Below are 20932 nucleotides of genomic sequence, written 5' to 3' on the forward strand. Positions count from 1 at the left end.
TTCTCTGAGATTCCCGAATTTCTGGAATTTCCTGATCTGCAGCAACTCTGTAATTTAAAAAAGTATTTGTTTATTACATTCTATGATGTTTTGTAAAAATATATGTAGTAATTATGATATATATTTGTTTAAACATGAAATGCTTCAAATTCTCCTAATGCTCTCAGGGTGGCCGTTGGACTCGGAAAGCCGGAAATTTTACAAATTTTTAGAAAGAAAATCCGTCCAACTTTGATATCAACCCTTTTGTAAATAATTAATTAAACCGTGATCTTTTTCAATCATAATATTATTCAGTTTAGACTGCGTAATTCGAAAATATTTCAGTAAAAAAATTTCCCATCGTAGATTTCTAGACGTACATTGGAATTAAAAGAATTTTAAAATGCAGTTTTACAGACTTAAACAATTAAAAATTAGAAGCGTTTAAAAGCGAAGATTTTTGATAACATTTTTAGTTGATAAACTGTGAATATAAATTAATTAATGATTTTACAATTAAATTGTACTTTGAGATTTAAAAAATGAATAATAATTGATTGTACAAAACGTTTCGGCATCAGTTCACAATTTTAGAATTTCCAGATTTTAACGTTAAAAATTAAACTGTTTCAATTGAAAAGTCTTAAACAAATATAACTGCCCTATTCAAACTTTACAAACTTTGAATGTTACAATTTTATTGTTCTATTTGACCAAATTTAATTTGTAAGTCAAATTGTTGAATTTTGAGTAAATTGAAGAGATATTCAGAAGATTTGAAAAAATTCCAAATTAATTAAAAATTTGAAATGAGTTCAAATAATCCAAACGAAGTGTCTACGCGTGCCGACAAATTTCGGCTGTTTTTACCAATATTCCGGTGCAAATAACCCAAGGCCTAACTTAAAACAAAATGTAGATTTTTTCAGATTTCGAACAAAAAATGTGAAGCTTTTTAAAAATTGGACAAGGCTTTAAAAGAATAATAACATTTTTAAGATTGCTAGGATAATTGAAAATGATTTTTTTATTTTGAAAAACTATTTGAAATTCGAATAATTTTAAAAGACATTTAGAGGCTGTAAAAAACTTTTAATAATATTTTTAAATTTGCAAAAATTTGAAACAACGTTTAGATGTTTCAAAATCTTGAAATAAAATTTCGAATCATTTAAAAGATTTATTAACTATTTAAAATTAATGTAATTTAACTTTTAATTTGAACAAGGAATTTTTAATCTTTTACATAGTTGGAACTGCAATTTATCCAAAAGAATTATGTATATTTTTTCTTGGAACAGAGAATTTTAAAATTTAAATAAATTCCCAGCTGGAATAGAGTATTTTTTAATCAAATGAATTCTATTTCTAAGCTGAAACGAAATAATTTCATAAAAAATTAAAATTATGAATTGGTACAGGGAATTTTACAACCAATTTTAATTCTTAGTTGAAACGGAAAAATTTTCAAAAAGTATTAAAACTCCGGATTTGAACAAGGAATTTTCAATTTTTAATGAGAATAACAGTTCTCAATGGTAAATTAAATGTTTCCAAAAAATTATTGTTCTTTGTTGAAGGAGGTATTTTTCAACAAATGTAATATATGAATTGGAATATGGAATTTTACAAAAAATTCAAATTCTTACAATTAGTTGAAATGGAGAATTTTCGAAAAGAATTAAAATTCTGGATTTGAACAAGGAATTTTAAGAAAATAATAAAAATTCCTGATTTAAACCGGGAATTTTCTATTTTTAAACAATTCTAAGCTGGAATTAGAATTTAAAATTGCTTAAAATGGTATAATTTTAAACATTTTCAAATGCATTTATTGATTCTTAAATTTAGAATATTGAAAATGATAACGTGGATTGATGTTTTTGGAACTGAATCTGAATCTTTGAACTTTGCAATTTATAAAAGTTTAAAATTTGTAATTTGGCAGTTTAGCTGTATTTAATTTAAAATTGTTCAGTTGAAAAGTGTTAGTAGCTTTCACTTTATAGATCTAAATTATTGAGCATATTAATCAGATTTAAATACAAAATTATTTAATTAAAACACTTTAATTTTTTAAGTTTTAACTTCAAAAGTTCCACTTTGAATGCTTTAAATTGTTTCTTATTGTTTATTACTTCATATGGAAAAAATTTTAGAATAGAGTTCGATTTTTTTAATTTGATTACCCGTGAAAAATGTTTGCAAATATTAACTTAGGTGTTTTTTTTTCTTTGCAGGATATGGATGAATCATTTCTTCAATTTAAGGCGCACAACGAGAGTAAAAACATTTTTAAGGCTGCGAGGACTCCGGCAGTGTTTTTCGCAATTGCCATTACGATGTACATCCTTTCTGGAATTTTCGGCCTTGTGGGTCTCAATACACTTTCATATTCATGTAACGTTACCATGGGCATCGGTCTGCTCACTCTCGCACTTTGGGCATACATCAGGTAAAAATTATTTTATTTAAATTATATTTTAGGTCTTTAAAAAGATTCTTAACCCTTCACATTTAAAATAGTTTCCAATTTTTGTATTTTTAAAACCCTCAAAATTAAAATTCAGAAGGAAATTTCAGCTTTGGAATTAAAAAGCTTTTACAAGCTGCCTAGTCTACCTGGAAAAACTTGGCAATTTCTAGGAATTTTTTCGAGAGCGTACTGTTTTTTTTTAATTCTAATATATAATTGCACAACAATAATTCTTGATTGTTAAAGGTAGCTTTATATTACTGTTTTAAACTATTTTGTTGAAAATTCGTTTTTTTCGTATGAAATTAATTTTTGCAGTTTAAAATTTAAATATTCTACTTTTAGTTGATAGTATATCGTTTTTATTTAAAAATTCAAATTATCTTATTTAAATAATAGTTTAGATGTTTAAAAAGATTCTTAACCCTTCACATTTAAAATAGTTTCCAATTTTTGCATTTTTAAAACGCTTAAGATTTAAATCCAGAAAGAAATTTTACCTCTGAAAGATGAATTTGCAACCAAGAAAATTAATTTTCTAACAAAAGAAACGAATTTTTCATCAAAATAGAGGAATTTTCACCTTTTTCACGTTTTTATGAAATTTTGCCCTCTCCTCCATACTCACACATAAAATCTTCGCAAGGAGATTTTTTTCTTCTTTATTGATTTAGCAATTTTTCTCACTTTAGTTAAAAATTCAACAATTTATTTGAAATATTTTTTCTTGCTTGAGAATTGAACTACTTTCATATAAATGTAGTAATTTTTTTATTAAAAATGCAACTGTTTCATTGCAAATTAGTCTATTTTTGTTGAATTAAACTGCTTTTGGTTTAAAATAAAAACCTTTTTAAAACCTTTATTAGTGAAAAATTTATCTTTTTGGTTGAAAATTCATTCGTTTGTATCACAATTTAAAAATTTTGTTGAAAATTCGTTCTTTTTCGGTTTAAAATTAATGTTTTAAACTACTAATTTAATTATTTCATTTTTGGTTGAAAATAAATTTTCTTGCTTGAAATTTTTTTTAAATTTAATTTTAGTTTTCTTAATTCCACTATTTGGTTGAAAATTGCTATTTTTGGTTGGAAAATAACATTTTTGTGGGAAATTAGTTTTTTTATTGAAAATCGGACCATTCGTTCTCTTGTTAAAAATTCAACTAATTTGTTGAAAATTAATGTATATTTTTGAAAATTCATCTTCTTGTTGGAAACTTATTCTCTTTGGTTCTCAATTTAAATACGTTGTGGGAAATTACATCTCTATTTAAAATTTGACTATTCCATTTTTGTTAGAAATTTATCTTTTTTTTGTGTTTCGAAATCTCAAATATTTGGTAGAAATTGTATGTATTTTGTTGAAAATTTGTTTTTTCTTTTTTATCGAAATTTAGTTTTTACAGAACATTTAACTACGTCTTCTATTTTTACTTGAAAATTGATCTTTTTTAGTTAGAAATTTAACTTTATTGTAAAAACTTTGTTGTTTTTTTCTCTTTAAAATTTCACAATTTGGTAGAAATATTTTTTCTTTCTTGACTGAAAAATTTTTCTTGCTTCAAATTTGAATATAAAAATATTTTTTAAAACTTTTTTTTGTAAAACTAGATCTTCTTTAATGAAAAATTAAAATAATTTTGTTTAAAATTCCTCTTTTGTGGTGGAATATTAATCCTATTTATAAAAAATGTATCTTTTTGAGAGTTGAAAACCGGGGAAAAGCTGCAAATTTCAGAGCATTTTTTTTAAGTCATGGAATTTTTTCGAGAGCATACTAATTTTTGTTAAATTCCAATATAAAATTTAATAAAAATAATTCTTAATTGTTAAAAGTAGCTTTAAATTATTGTTTTTAACTATTTTGTTGAAAATTCGTTTTTTTTTGCTTGTATGAAATTAATTTTTTCAGCTAAAAATTTAACTATTCTATTTTTATTTGAAAATGTATCGTTTTTAGTTAAAAATTCAAGCATCTAGTTGAAAATTCATGTATTTTGATGAAAAATTCGTTTCTTCTGTTAGAAAATTAATTTTCGTGGTTGCAAATTCATCTTTTAACTTGAAAATTCCAAAGTTTTTTTGCAATTTTTTCTCTCTTTCGGCTGAAAAAATCTTTCTCAGTTAAAAATTCAACTCCAGTTAAAAACACTTTTTTTTGTTTGAATTCTACTGTTTTTTATTCAAAATTAAAGTTTTTTTCTTGAAATATCAATTACTACATTTTTCATTCAGAATTCACCCTTTTTGGAATAAAAATTTAGTTAATTGATTGAAACTGAAACTCTTTTGCTAAAAAGTAACTTTTTGGTTGAAGATCAATAATTTTAATTGGATATTCATCTCTTTTATGAAAAATGAGCAATTTTTATGGAAATATGTTTGTTTGTTTTTTTTTTTTGCTGAGAATTAATTTTTTTACTGAAAATTTAACTATTCAAGTTAAAAATTTAAGTATTTTGTTGATTTTTTTTCGTTTAAAATAAATTTTTTTTCTATAACTGTAAATGTAATTATATCAGTTTGAAAATTCTATTATTTTTGTAAAAATTCATCTTTTTTGTTGAAATCAATTTTTTTTATTAAAGAATGATCTTTTTTAATCGAAAATTTACATTTTTGGGTAAAAATTTTGTTTATTGGTTTGAAGGTCAATTATTACAGCTAAAATTAATGCGTTGGTCTTTTTTTAGATTGAGATTTATGTATTTGGTTGAAAATTAATCTTTTTTTTCGTGGAAAATTGATCCTTATGATTGAACATCAAACTACTTGGTTGAAAGTTAAACTTTTATATTAAAAATTCATCTTTTTCAATTGGAATTAGTATTTTCAAGTTGATGATTCATTATTTTAGTTGAAAATTCATCACTTTGGTTGTAATTCAACTATTTGACAATGAATATTTTTAGTTTAAATTTCAACTATTTGATCGAGGATTAATGTATTTTGTTGAAAAATATAGTTTTTCGGCAGAAAATTAATAATCTGGTTGAAAATAAAACTATTTGATAAAAAAATTCATCTATCTTGTTAAAAATGCAATATTTTTGCTTGAAAATTTAGTAATTTGAAACGGTTTCAATAGAATTAAATACAGTAACCATATCAATTTTTTTCTAAATGTGCACTAAATTTTAAGTATTAGAAAATAAAATAAAAATTTAAATTATTATCGAATTCATGTTTTTAGGGACAGATTAAAGAAATTATTAATTATGCTTTTGTATTATTCAATTATTTGATTAATCGACGGTGTTAATATATTCACGAATATCTGGTAATATAATTTCTCAAAGCTTTCTAAATTAAATGTATTCATTGAATTTCTATAAACTAAGAAAAAAAACCATTATTATAATAAACTCGCGAAAGTGTATGCATATTACGAGCAGGAATTTTTTACTCTTTTTTTATACTTAGCATAGTTTACAGGTAAATTATATTATTAAATTTACAGAAATAATTGGCAAATATCCGAAAAGGCCTCTTGACTTTATTCAAATCTTTGATTCCAAGTCGATTGTTTAAAAAAAGATGGAAAATGTTTATGGCGTCTATTTTGACAATTTCTTTTGGGATTATGAAAAAAGTAATAGGATTTATTTTTAGAGTATTTGTTTAACACATATTAAAGTATGAAAAAATGTATTTTAATTTTGATACAAAATGGCGGCGAAACATCCCGTCTTGAAAATCGTCTTTTTTTAAAAGACCTTCACGGGAGGACGGTTTTCTCGTAAAGTATAAAACATGGGACGAAAAATCAAAAAATGTCATAATTTATACACTATTGGCTATACAATTACGTAGAATTCCGTTTTAAATCAAATTTTGTAGAAATAATCCACTTTTGAAGAAATGAATCTATTTTTTGTAAACAAAATAAGCAGTTAATTGTTTATAAAAAAAAGTTTACATTAAATAAAAAACGCCTACATACTTCCATTAAGAATGTAATTTTGAAGCTACTGTCAAAATTTCAAATCGATTCATGCAAGTTCTCCCAGTTTGAAAAAAGTTGTTTTTCGGGAAAAATGCGTTTAAAGTTTTACGAGCAATTTTTTTGTCTCTAATCTCCGATACCTGCACCATATATAGGCCCAACTGCATAATTTTTTTATGGTCCTAAAGTATTGTTTAAGCCAAAACAAAAATTAGATTTTTCCAAAATCCTAAAGTGGTGTTACCCCTTAAATTGTAAATATTAAATATTAATGTTTAATTTTCCAAATACAGGTACAGCGGCGAATTCCGGGAGGTCGGCTCAAAAATAGATGAAGTGGCGAGTGCACTTTGGGAAAATGTAAGTGCAATTTCTCTCCTAATTACGATTTCTAACAAATTTTCCTCTAATGCATTGAAATCTTACTCGAAAATTTAGAATCTAATAAAGACTGTAATTTATTAATCTGATAACTAAGAATGTTTTCGTCCATCAATTAATCCAATAATCATGATTTCGTTTTTTCTCACGTCAAATTACACTCAACTCTCGATATAAGACCGGTTTCAGACATGGCTTGGCTTAGCCTTTGTTCCTAAATCAGGGAAATCCTATGATAAACAGGCGGGGTCGCATGAATCATTTTGTTGGATTTGGCCATCATTTCTTGGAACGCCGTAAATCGGGTGGTCTTATATCGAGAGTTGAGTGTAAATTCTGTCTGTTTTCTTTTCAAAAATAGTCCAAAAGTATCTTTCTTATTTTACACTCTAATTAAAAATTGTAATAGTCTATGCTTTCCTAGAAGGTTTGTGCTAAATTAAAAAGGTCTTTCGTTCTGATTCGAAAAATAAAACTACTAATAGTTCCTGATAAATTGATTTCCGAAGCTTTTACGGGGTTGCTACAATTTAAAGAATTCTGGAAAGTCAGAAAATTTTAAACTGGTGTGGGAAACTCAGGGTGAACCTGAAAATGTCGGGACATTTTTTATAAACTAAAATTGAAGTTTAAGGGTCATCTACAAATTATGTGAGGCGTTTTTCTAAAATTTTGCCTTCTCCCCCACACTTACACACAAAATCTTCGCAAGATGAATTTTTTCTGTATTGATTGAACAATTTTTCTTACCTTAGTTGAAAATTGAACTATTTTGATATGAATATAATTTTCTTAAATTAAAAATGCAATTGTTTCATTGCAAATTAATCTATTTTGATTGAATTAAACTGTTTTTGGTGTAAAATAAAAATCTTTTTTAACCCTTTATGTTACATTTTTCACTGAGAATTCATATTTTTTGATTGAAAATTGATCTTGTTTAATTAAAATTGAATATATTTTGTTCAAAATTCAACTTTTGTGGTAGAATATTAATCTCCTTAGTGAAAAATTTATCTTTTTGGCCGTAAACTCATTTGTTAAACATTTTATTGAAAATTCTATCTTTTGCGGTTTAAAATTAATTTTTCAAACTACTAATTTAAGTATTTGACTTTTGGTAAAAAATTAATTTTCTTGCTTTAAAATTCGTTTTTTTTTAAATTTTATTTTAGCCTTTTTAATTCCACTATTTGGTTGAAAACTTCTCTTTTTGGTTAGAAAATAAAATTTTTGTAGGAAATTAGTTTTTTTATTGAAAATCTGACCATTCCTTTTTTGTTAAAAATTAATGTATCTTTTTAAATATTCATCTTTTTCCCAGAAAAAATAATCTTCTTGGTGAAAACTTCTTTATTGAAAATTTAACTATTTAATTTTTGTTAGAAATCCATCTTTTTGTGGTTAAAAGTTCAACTATGTGGTTGAAAATTTATGTATTTTGTTAAAAATTCATTTTTTTTATCGAAAAGTAATTCTTACTGAACATTTATTTACGTGTTCTATTTTTGCTTGAAAATTGATATTTTTTAGTCAGAAATTGAAATTTATTATAAAAACTTAGTTTTTTTCTTTAAAATTCCACAATTTAGTTGAAATATTTTTTCTTTCTTGACTGAAAAATTTTTCTTGCTGCAAATTTGAAAGTAAAAATATTTTTTTTTGTAAATATAGATCTTGTTCAATGAAAAATGCATATAATTTTGTTTAAAATTCGTCTTTTGTGGTGGAATATTAATCCCCTTGATAAAAAATGTCTATTTTTGTGTGCTTAAAAAATCATTTCTTTGGTTATAAATTTAAGTATTTTATTTAAATTGTTTTTGGGCTAAAAATAAATTTTTTTACTCACAATGTAACTATTCCATTTTTTTAGAAAATTAATCTTCTTGTTTGTACATTATTATTTTTTTAATAATCAAATTTTACTATTTGGCTAGAAATTAATTTTTTTGTAATAAGTTAAGGTTGAACTATTTTTTATTTAAACTTTATGTTTTTTTGTTGTTAAATTTACTTTTTTTTGTTATAAAACTGAGCTTGGTGAAGAATTAATTTATTTTGTTAAATATTTATCTTTTTCTATCGAAAATTTATATTATTGGTTGAAAACTCGACTATTCAATTAAAAATTAATTTTTTTCGTTGAAGATTAATAATTTTAGTTGCCATCCCCCGAAATCATCTTACGCAATTTGTGGGTGACCCCTTATAAAATCTGCGGGACTATTTTCACAAAACTCTTTAATATAAACGAAACATTTTTTTTATTGACATTAATTATTTCCTACGTGAAAGGTTGTTTTTATACCTAAAGAAAAATCTGTAACAGTCACGGAAAATTAAAATTGTTATCAAAGAAAAGTCAGTGAGTTTCGAAATTAAGATTTTGTAGCAATCCTGTTTTAAAAAATTTGTTTTGAAAATAAAATCCTGAAAAATGTTAGGCACAGATTAACCAGGTCTTTCTCTATTTTAACAGGCCTGGCAATGCGCTCATCTCGTTCACAAAATCAGATATCTGATCCTATCGATATTTTTGTCACTTTTTATGATACCCGCTTATGTATTTGCTTATTCTCACCTTCGAAAACACCGCCTCATCTGATCCCAGCTTCTTCTATCACCTTTTATTTACTCGTCCTCTACTTTACTTTCAGATTAAGTTTATACGAATGATTCTAAGTGCGCTTTGTATTACACTCCATGTCCCATAGAAGCCGGTATGGTTTTGCAATTCCTAGAAATGCTGACTCTCGCAGTTTCTCAGTGCGCGAGTACTCAGTCCAGTATATTGCGCAATATTGTGCATTCAAATTGAAAGCTTTTCAGATGACCCTGACTGTTTACATTTCGAGGGTACCGATTTAGTAACAAGGCCAGTGCGAGGGATCCGCCGAAACTTATTATATGGGACTTGAAGTGTATTAATGACGCCCCACAGTGAGGTGAAATTAAAAAACGAGGTTATAAACTAAATGACATTTAAAACGCAATTATGCACCGATTTTTGATTTTTTTTTAATTCAGGACTAAATTTGTCAGAAAATGGTGAGTAAATTTTTTATTGTTTTGTTTATTTAATCTTTATGTTAATGTAAACAGCGAAAAAAGTGTCGAGTTTTTGAATTGCATTTTTTATCTTCTAGTCAAAATTTTGTTTATGCTTTCCGTCACTTGGATTCAAAGCACAGAGGTATAAGAAAGAAAAAATGCAATCTTGTAAACTTAAATGTTGTAAACAAATTGTATTTACTATAAATCGACTTTAGGAAAAGGAATCATATTTTCTTCTGTGCTTGTTGGAATTATATTGCCAATAAAGTTTTCTAAAAAAAATGCCGTTATGCATTAATATTTCTTTATTTTATTTTAAAAAATTAATCTTTTGGACGTTTTTATACGAAAAGGAATCGTTTTTCCTTTTGACCTTTCTGAAGTTATATTGCCAATTATGTTTTCTGATTATATGAAAGAAATGTACATGTCCTGAATTTTTCAACAACAAAAAATCTGAAATCAGTTTATAATTGCGTTTTAAATGTCATTTTGAACCTCGTTTTTTTATTTCAGCCAACTGTACGTCCTTTCCACGTACGATTGAATTTCGTAAGTTTCTTTCTGTGCTGTAATTTCTGTCAGTGACACCGAATTACTGATTTTCATATTCTTTTGGATTGATTTACATTTGCATTTTTGCATTAACATTATTATTGATTTGCTGATTATTTTAATATTTTTGTACCCCTTTGAACGATATCAAGCGCTAAGGGAAAATCCAGGCTCGAAAAGGTATGGAACCTCCTCCTATAATTCACAACCCTTCCTCTTTTTTTTTTGTTTCCCTAGTTTTTCCCTGAAATAAAAAAAAAATCCCTTTAAACACCTAAAATCAGGATTTTTTAACCGAATTTTTCCTTTTCCTCTTTTTAAAAAGTTTTAATTCATATGATAAAAAATATAAATACAAATTCCTAAACGATTTATTTGATAATTGATTAAATCGAAATTTGTGTAGCTTGTTCTAAAAACAGGGATAATAAGGAAATTTTCCGCGAAAAAGAAGAATAAATGCTTTTGAATAAAATTGTTTATAATATATTAAATTCAATTTAAAACGCTTCAAGTTAAAGTCTCAACGAAAAAGAATAAATTCTTTCGAATAAATTTGTTTATAATATATTAAATTCAATGTTAAACGCTTCAAGTTAAAGTCTCAACAACAAAAAAAAAGAAGTTTTAACCCAGAATATGACATTTCTATCAAAACGACGAAATTTTCACTAAAATGATGAATTTTTAACCAACGAAAACAAAATTTTAATCTACTTCAACTTTTAGTTACATAGTTGAATTTCCAACGAGTTTTCTAAAAAAATATGCATTTTTAACCCAAAAAGACGAATTTGTCAACAAATTAGTTGGTTTTTCAGTAATAGATAATATTTTATCCAAAAATATTTTAACTTTAAATAAAAAACCGTTAAATTTTTTTTTTAATATGTCTTCAACAAAATAGTTTTTTTTTAACCAAATTATTGAATTTTGAAAAAAAGATGAATTTTATTTTAAAAAAATAATTTTTTTCTTAAAAAGACGAATTTTGAACAAAATAGTTTATATTTTTACCAACAAGATTTTAATTTTAAATCCAAAACAAAAAACAGTTGAATTCCTCTACAATGTATGCCTTCTCAACAAAATAGTTAATTTTTTAGTTAAATTAGATATTTAACGAAAAAAATTTCAATTTTAAATAAAAAACCGTTAAATTCATTAAAAAGATCTTTTCAATCAATTTTCTAATAAACAGTTTAATTTTCCACCAGGAATATACATTTTCAATAAAAAAAAAATAATTTTCAACCAAATATTTGATTATTCGACCAACATGTATGACCTTTGAGACAAATTATTGAATTTTTAACAAATTAATTAAATTTTCCACCAATTAATAAAATATTATACCATGAGAGATGAATTCTCAATGAAAAATGTAATAGTTGATATAACGACCAAAGAAGATTTTCTAGACAAGAAACAAAGTTAATTTCCACCAAATTGTTAAATTTTTAATCCAAAAATATGAATTTTGAACAAAATAGTTGATTTTTCAATCAAAAAAGATTTTTCAGTCACGAAAGAAAAACAATTGCAAGAAAATAATTAAACTTTCAACAAAGTAAACAAATTTTTAATCAAATTCTATCATTGTTAACCAAAAACTATGAATTCTCAACTAAAAATATAATAGTGGACTTCTCTACCAAAAAGAAGGAACTTTCAACGAAAAATAGTTGCATTTCCTTATTGTGTTCGGTTAATTCAGTTTTCATTCAAGCGGAAAAATTGATGCAAAAAAGAAATTAAAATCAATGTGTCATCTAAAATTGAACTGGCCTTAGTCTTTTTTATGTTTCGAATAGCAGATATGGAAAAATGAGACGTTTCAAATTTAAATATGGAGAAAAATGTATAGGTCTTGAATTGAGAAAGAAACTAGAAATAGAGACGATTGAACAAATGAATGTCAAAATTAAAATTTTGAAAGACTAAAAAGAAATTCCACTCGAAACCATTTTGAATTCAAAAGTAATTAAAAGAAACGAAATTGAGTAGTTTTCACATTTGAAATTTGAAGTTACAATTGAATCTAAGTTGTTATTTTTAAGTTGCAAAATTGCACGCTCTGATGATTTTAAAGTACTTATTTCGACAGATTTTAATGTAGAAATTTAAAAAATGTGACGAATAATTTTCAATAAAAGCGCCTGAAATTAAATACTTTGAATTAAAAGCGTTTTTGAAAATGGAAAATTTAAAATTCAAAGCATTCATACTTGAATAATTTTTCATTGAAATATTTAAAATAATTTAATTTCAAGTTTAAATAATTTTTAATAAAAGGCTTTTAAAGTTCAACAATTACAGATTTAAATTTTCAAAGTAGTACAATTTGAAATGAAAAACAATGCAAATTTCCAAAAAATGTACGAATAATTTAAAAACTTGAAATTCCTGGAAATTAAAAAAGAGAAAGCTACTTTTAATGTTAAATTTAACCTAAACCTGCAATTCTGAATAATTTTCAATTGAAATCTCTTTAAATTTAATACATTGAATTAAAGGAGCTTTTGAAATTAGAAAATAAAGAATTCATAGCATCCAAATTTGAATAATTATTATTAAAACCTTAAAAATGTTTTAGTTTCAAATTTAAATGAAACCTTTTATATTTAAATCATTTAAAATATTAAATCCTATAAGTTGATTTCTAAAATTTAATAGTTGAAATTAAGCAATTTGAAATATTGAAAAGTATGAAAAATAACAAAATTTAGTTTGAAAAATTCAGATATTTGGATTCAATTTTTAATCGCCCAAACTTATATAATGTGAAAAAAGTGTTTGAAATTTTTTAATGTTGCATTGAAAGTGTTCTGAATTTAAAATTTTCAAATTTAACACCTCATTTTCATAACAAATTTGAATCGTAAACAATTTAAAAAATAATAATTACAATTTAATCATTTAAATTGAAAAAAATTGTAATCAAACCATTTTTAAATAATATGTTTTCAAAAATTGAATAATTTTAATTGAAAAATCGTGGAATAAAAAACTTTTTCTAAATTTGTTAAATTTTGACGGTCCAAGATTACATTTTTGATGCGTAAAGTACTAGGATTTCATTTTCAAATTAAATATTATTTGATTTAAAAATAGTAAATTTTTGAATATTTGAATATTAAGCTTTGAATGCCTTTTGGACTTTTCAATTTTTGACCCTGTATGAACTAAATTATTATATTTCAACTTTTAACTTTAAATACTTTAAAAATGATTAATTTCGTAAGTCTATAATTTAAAAATTCGAATCATCTCATAGAATTTCCAAACACCGAAAGCTTTTTGTAAAATTAGGTGGCGGCCCTCTAGTTAAACTCTTTTATTATTTGTACAATCAGAACAGGAAGCAAAGAAAATTCAAATTTGAAAAAGTTCCCTGAAATAAAATTCTCCGTCTATTGAATTTTACTAACCAGGCATTTTTTTAACTCAGGCCCATCTCCGTTCCAAAAAGGATACACACTTAAAGCGCTAATCGTATTCTGGCAACTCGAAATTGGGCAAGCAAATCTTTTTCAAAAGCTCTATTCTTTTCCCAAGTGCCTAATTTTCCTGGACACTCAACACTGTGTTGCAAAAAAATGGATGTACTTTTCACGAGACATAGTAGACATTGTAGGTCTAATGGAACTAAAAAAAAAGTCTCTTGTGCAAAATTTCTCATACATCCTCAAAATCTGATTTTATTTTCAAAAAACAGATTTTTGGTAGGTGCATGCATAGAATAATAACTCATAACTTCGACATTTTTCATTCGATTTCAGTTTTTTTTAAATTTTCATTTGAAAGTAGAAAAATATGAAGTTACAGTCCAAAATATTACGAAACTTCTCATTTTTCCCCGATTTTTCAAATTTAACAACAATTCAATTACATTTTTTTTAGTTCAATGTTTTTTTGCTGTTAATTTGAAGTAATAAAAACTGAAATACAAATTAAAGCACTCAAAGTGGAACTCTTCAATTTTAAACCAATATTTTTTAATCATTTAAACAACTTTCATTTGTTCCAACAATTTTTTATCCTTGAAATCGTCAAATGTTATGATTTTCTAGAATTAATTAAACGATTAACGAATTCTAAATCCGTCCAAAGTTTTAGAATTGACAGATTATAACTGTTTCTATTGGAAAATCTTAATAAGAATTGAAATTAATATATCATTTATTCCAATAATTTTATTTTTAATAAAAAATTTTAATGATTCACCAATTAAATATGTTTAATTCAAAGTCTTAGATCTTACTTTATATTATTTTTTATATTAAATTTAAGTAATAATTTTATTAATATGTTATTTTTATTAATTTCTTTTAGCCATTAAAAAATGTAAATGCGCTGTTGAAACTTTTTAAACTATTTTCAACTTAAAAATAAGTCCATGATAATAAAGTCGTAATTAAAAGCTTTTATTAAATTACAAATATTCTTTAAGTCTAAGTTATTCAATTTTTAACCCATTCAATTTGACTCTTTTTAATTTAGAAAAAGAATAAGTATTTAATATTAGCAATTTTTTACTGTTCATTTAAGACGAGGAAATTGAAACCAAACATTTAAAAGTAAAGAAACTGAAACTTAATTGTTTGACATAGAAAGCTTTGAATTGTTAATATTTCGAAAAGCTTTTCAACTTTTAGTGTTACAATTTTTTTTTTTTTTTTTTTTAAATGTTTAATTTGTAAGCCAAATTGTTGAATTTGTATGTATAAATAATAATTTAACACTTATTATTTGTAGAAAAAATTGAGTAATTTTAAGAGACATTTAGAAGCTTTGAAAAGATTCAACATTAATTTAAAACTTGAAATGATTTCAAGTGATTTAAACGAAGTGCGTTCACATTTTTTTCAGAACTTCTAAATATATTTTAAAATTATTCGAGTTTTCCTACAATTTTTGGAAAATCCTCCAAATAAAAAAATCCTTAAAATCTTCCAGGTTCTTTTTCGATAATTTTGGATGTCTTTTAAAATCTTATTAAAATTTCTGTTACAATAATTTTTCACAATGAAAAATCATTTTCAATTTTCCTAGGAATCCTAAATAATTTTTTTCTGTTATTTTGAAGCCTTCCACAATTCTCAAAAAGATTCTTAATTTTTTTTAGAAATCTGCAAAAATCTACACATTTCGTTTAAATTATTTAATATTATTTCAAGTTCTACATTAATTTGAAATTTAAAAAAATTAAAATTACTCTTAATTTTTTCTACAAATAATAAGTGGTCTATTGTTATTTTTACATCCAAATTATAAGGATTTTTTTAATTTTCAGGATTTTCTATAAGTTGTAAAAAAAATTCAATGTATTTAAAAATATATTTAAAACTGCCGAAAAAATTGCAAAAATAATTTTATATTTGGACAAATTTAAAACCACTTTTAGATTTCTCAAAATTTTGAAATTAAATTTCAAAGCTCTTCAAGAATGCTTAAACTATTTATAATGAAAATAATGTAACTTCTAATTTAAGAATGGTTAAGTTAAAAAACATTCTTTTTCAATTTTTCATGTGTCTAGTTTAAAATTACTTAAAATAATATAATTTTGAAAATTTTTAAAGTTTATTGCTTTATTCTTGAATTTAGAGTATCGAAAATGTTAACATGAATTTATATTTTTGGAACTTAATCTGAACCTTTGAACTCTATAATTGATAAAAATTCTAAATTTTACAGTTAATCTGCATTTCATTTAAAATTGTTTAATGGAGAAGTGTTAGTACCCTCCATTTTATACGTGTAAATTATTGAGCTTTTAAATATAAAAGTTTTAGATTGAAAAACTTTTAAACTTCAATTTTAAAAGTTTGGAATTCAAGGGTTTCACTGTGAATGCTTTAATTTGTTGTTTATTACTTTAAATGGAAATCTGTTTAGAATAGAGTCAGGTTTTTTAAATTTCATTGACCTTGAAAAATGTTTGCAAACCAGGAAGTGACCGGAACTTTTTTTCGTGGATTAAAACTGCCACCCTGTGCTCCGATCCAGGTTGTTGATCTATCTCTCTAGCGGTCACCCAAAGTGGCAATCTTCTTCATGCATTTCTTATCAACTATTTGTCGCCACACTTTTATGTCCTGGCATACCTCTCTAGCTCCCTTCATATCCATGCATTTTCTCATACAAGTTCTTGTATTTCTATGGTTTCTTATGTCTCTTCGAATTATGGTCTTATTCACACATTCTAACTGTTTTATATAATAATTATATATAAAAATAATTTATAATAATAAAAGAAACTTTCACCGGGAGAAAACCGGGATAAAGTCGAGAGAGAAATATTACACTGGGAGGTTTCCCGTATTTCATAATTTGCGCATTTTTTAATTTCTGAAAGTTTCTAATTAGAAAGTATATAATTTTCAAAGGCTTGCAAATAATTAAACTTTAAAGGATTACAGAAATCGCATCTTTTAGTAGAAAAATCTATCCAGTCGTTTTAAATGTAACTGGATACATGATATGATCTTTATTAATAATATATTTATGGTCTTCACAGTTTTTACAATTTGAATTTAAAATTATTGTTTTTAATGTGTAATTCTAAAACAGTGTAATATTTGAGGCCTTGAAATTAAATTTTTTTCTTAAATTAATTTCTATATTAATTTTTGTAGTTTTCAAAATTTTAATTTCACAATATTGTAGTTTAAAATTCTAATATTCAAAATTTCCCGACCATTTCGCCATTAAATATTTCAAAAATTCATATTGGAAAACTTGATATTGTGTTTTGAATTTAATAATTTTATACGTAAATTTCGAACTGATTAAATAAGTTTACAGTTTAAAATCACTTCAAAATAATATATATTGATAATTAAAGGCTTTTATTATATTCAAAATATTGTTTTAGTCTAAAATTTAAAAAGTAAAAATTTTTTAATTAAGAAAAATAGCACTTGTTTAATATTTAGAAATATTTTATTGTTAATATAAAATCAGTAATTACAAATATTCAAAACGAAACTTTGAAACTTATAATTTAAATTGCTCTATTTGAAAAAATTTCATTTACAAGGAAAATTGTTGAATTTTGATGTATAATTAATATTGCATAGCTATTATTCTGAAAAAAATGCAGTACGTTAAAGAGATATTTAGAAGGTCTGAAAAAATTCAAAAATAATTCAAAATTTGAAATCATTTCAAATAATTTAAACGAAGAGTCTACGTGTACCAACAAAATCCGGTTATTCGGACCTTTTAGTTCAGAATTTTGGAATTTTGTTTAAAATTTGTTTTTGTAGTAAATTAATATTTTTGTTTAAAAATTTATGTTTTTAGTTGAAGATTCAACTTTTTGGTTGAGAATTCTCAAATTTTATTAAAAGTTCGTCTTTTTTAATAGTAAACTGATCTTTTTGTTGAAAAATCCATCTTTTAGGTTAAAAAATTAACAACTAGGTTTGAAAGTTGAATTACTTTCTTAAAAATGTATTTTTTGGTTTAAAAGTCACTTTGGTAATTGAAAATTTACCTATTCCAATTTTGGTCAAAAATGGTTCTTTTTCTGAGTAAGAATTTTCAAAATTCTTAAAACTTTTTGTTGAAATTGAACTATTTTGTTACAAATGAATCTAGTTAAGTTCAAGATTCAACTTTTGAGTTGAATCTTCTTGTATTTTGTTTGAAATTCGTCTTTTTGGTATAAAATTAACTTTTTGATTAAAATTTCACATTTTTTATTTTGATAATTTAGTTCTTTTGTATAGAAAATTCGTTCTTTTGTCTTGAAAGTTCAATAATTTAGTTTAAAAAAATTAACTATTTGGTCAAAAATGAGTTTTTTTTATCATTTATCATTTTTTTTTTAATTAAAGGTTTAACTATACGATTTTTAGTTAAAAATGTACCTTTTTTAGTTCAAAAATTTAATAATACCCGGATTAACTGTCACATAAAATTCAGTTAGACACATTTCGACACTTACTCTGAAAATCACTTTTTTATTTTAATTGTTGATTTATTACCGATGTTTATAATTCACCACAAATATATTGGCAACTTGACTCTCTATTAACACACGCAAAAAACGGTAAACGTAAAATCGGGTTTTACCTAATGGCTACGGTCGTCAATGGTCTAAATCTTCGCTAAAAAAAGATTTATTCTCTACGAAAAGTGCAATGGGTGATATTTTAAGAAAAAAAGTCATTTTCAATATAAAAAAAGTTGATTTTGTTTATTTAATTCCAGTCATCACAGAGTGTCACCTATTCACCTTTTGTCACCTATTTTCAGTTTTGTCACCTTTTGTCACATATTTTCAATTTTCGCACCATTTGTCACCTTTTTTAAGAATTTGTGACCTTTTTTCTCCTATTTTGGGGTTTCTCATCTTCTGTCACCTTTTTTCAATTTAAAAAGTAACATTTTATTCAAAATTACAACTTGCACATCGTATACAATTTTTATTACACTTTCCTAATCGACGAATCTTGAACCAAATGATCGAATTTTCAAACGGAGGAGATTAAACTTCAACCAGGAAGAGTTGAATTTTTAAACATAATTTTTAATTTGAAAATATGAATATTTTACAAGCCAGTTTAATTTTGAAGAAAGGAAGACAAATTTTCAACTAAAAATATGAGCTTTCTAACAAATGGGAATTTTTACACCAAAAGGATGGATTTTCTATCCAAAAATACAAGTGTTTAATAAATCAGTCGAAATTTTAATAAAAAAAAGATTAATTTTTAAGAAAATAGTTAAATTTTCAACCAAATAGTAGAACTTCTAACCAAGAGATGAATTTTTAGACAAAAGGTGATTTGTTTTTAGCAAATAGTTGAATTTTCCACCCAAAAAGACGATTTTTCAAGTAAAAGAGAAATTTCAATCCAAAAAGGATGTATTTTCGACAAAAAAATATGTCTTTTTAACAAAACAGTTGGATTCAGATTAATTCTGGGACAGAAATATGATACCTTTTTGTTTTGTTTTTGATCAAAAGAACTAACTTTCGCTCAAAAAAGATCAATTTTGAACCAAATAATAGATTTTTGGAATCAAAAGATTAATTTTAAACAAAAAAGATGACTTTTTAAGAAACTAGTGGAATTTTCAATAAAATAATTAAACTTTCAACGAATTTGTGGAGTTTTGAACTAAACACCAAAAACTTAATATTAGACTTAAATAAAAATTATTAACTCTCTTAACATAAAAGGTGAATTTGTAACAACTAAAAAAAAAGATTTTTCCACCAACAGATAAATAGTTGAATTTTTACAAAAAGTATGTTTTTTAAGTAAAAGAGTTGACTCATTTAAAAACACAATAATAGACTTCTGAAATAAAAGGAATTAATTTTCAATCAAAAAAGATAAACTTTCATTAAAAAAATATGAATTTTTTACAAAAGTATAAATTTTCGACCAAAAACGATGATTTTTTTCAAAACACAATCGTTTTTTGACAAAAGACTTTAATTTTCAACAAAATAATTAAATCTTTAACTAAATAGTAGAATTTGTAACCAAAAAGTAGAATTTTGAATCAAATAAATTATTTATTAAAAATTCCACTACTTGGTTCAAAGTTAAACAAATTTTTTCGAATTTCATTTTTTTTTCGTTTAATATTCATAATTTTATATGTAAGTTCGTTTTTTTGGTTAAAAAATAAAGTTAACAATTCTTTTGGTTGAAAAAATGTTTGTTTTTTTAAACTGCAAATTAAAATATTTTGTTAAAAAAAGTCAACTGATTAATTGTAAATAAACTTTTTTGTTGTAATTTTATGTTCTTGTTTTCAAAATTAAATTGTTTAATAGAGAATTAGGCTTTTTGGCTTGAAAATTCCAGAAACTGTTTTTTGTTTTTAATTAAAATTTTGTCGTGGAAATATCAACTATAACATTTTTTGATAACCACTAATATTTTTTGTTGAAAATTCAACAATTTGATTAACATTATTTTTCATTCTTGACTGAAAAATTTTTCTTAATAGAAAATTCATTTTTTGGTAGAAACTTCATCTCTTTTTAAGTTTTTGGTTAAAAATGCAACTTCTTAGTTGAAGATTTATCTATTTTGGTTGAGGATTAGACTATTTTATTAAAAACTACAAAATTTTATTTCATCTACTTAATTTTTTGGTTAAAAATTGAATTTTTATGGTTTAAAAATGCAGACTGTTTATCTTTTTTGCTTGAAAATTTAACCATTTGGTAACGGATTTAACTAAGAGGTAAAAAATTGAATGTACTTCTAAAAAATATATTTTTTTAAATTGAAAATTAGTTTTCAGTGGAAATGTTAATAGTCCATTTTTCAGAGTGGTCGTTTTAATCGAAGAAAAATTTCAGACCATCTCCCAGTTTACAACAAATTACAACGTGTTTGTTTGTCTTATTTAACATTTTTTTATCACCTATTTGCCACCTATTTTAGAAAAAAATATCACCTATTCACCTTTTTTGAGGGCAATAAGTACTGTGATTACTGTAATTCGCATTTTCTTTTTCCGGAAAACGAACAAATTGGAGGGGGGGGGGGGGGG

General features: G+C 24.3%; 1 protein-coding gene across 2 annotated transcripts in view; it reads left to right on the plus strand.

The window, feature by feature from the left end:
• The window catches only part of LOC117172340 (atlastin), a 96111-nt gene that overhangs the window by 72801 nt on the left and 2378 nt on the right, over window positions 1–20932 (plus strand). For both annotated transcript variants that reach the window (XM_033360149.1, XM_033360148.1), the window contains exons 6-7: window positions 2223–2437; window positions 6700–6766. In XM_033360149.1, coding sequence (XP_033216040.1) covers window positions 2223–2437; window positions 6700–6766 — 282 coding nt within the window. The remainder of the gene's footprint in view (window positions 1–2222; window positions 2438–6699; window positions 6767–20932) is intronic.

This window comes from Belonocnema kinseyi, chromosome 5, assembly GCF_010883055.1.
Source record: "Belonocnema kinseyi isolate 2016_QV_RU_SX_M_011 chromosome 5, B_treatae_v1, whole genome shotgun sequence".
Lineage (NCBI taxonomy): Eukaryota > Metazoa > Arthropoda > Insecta > Hymenoptera > Cynipidae > Belonocnema > Belonocnema kinseyi.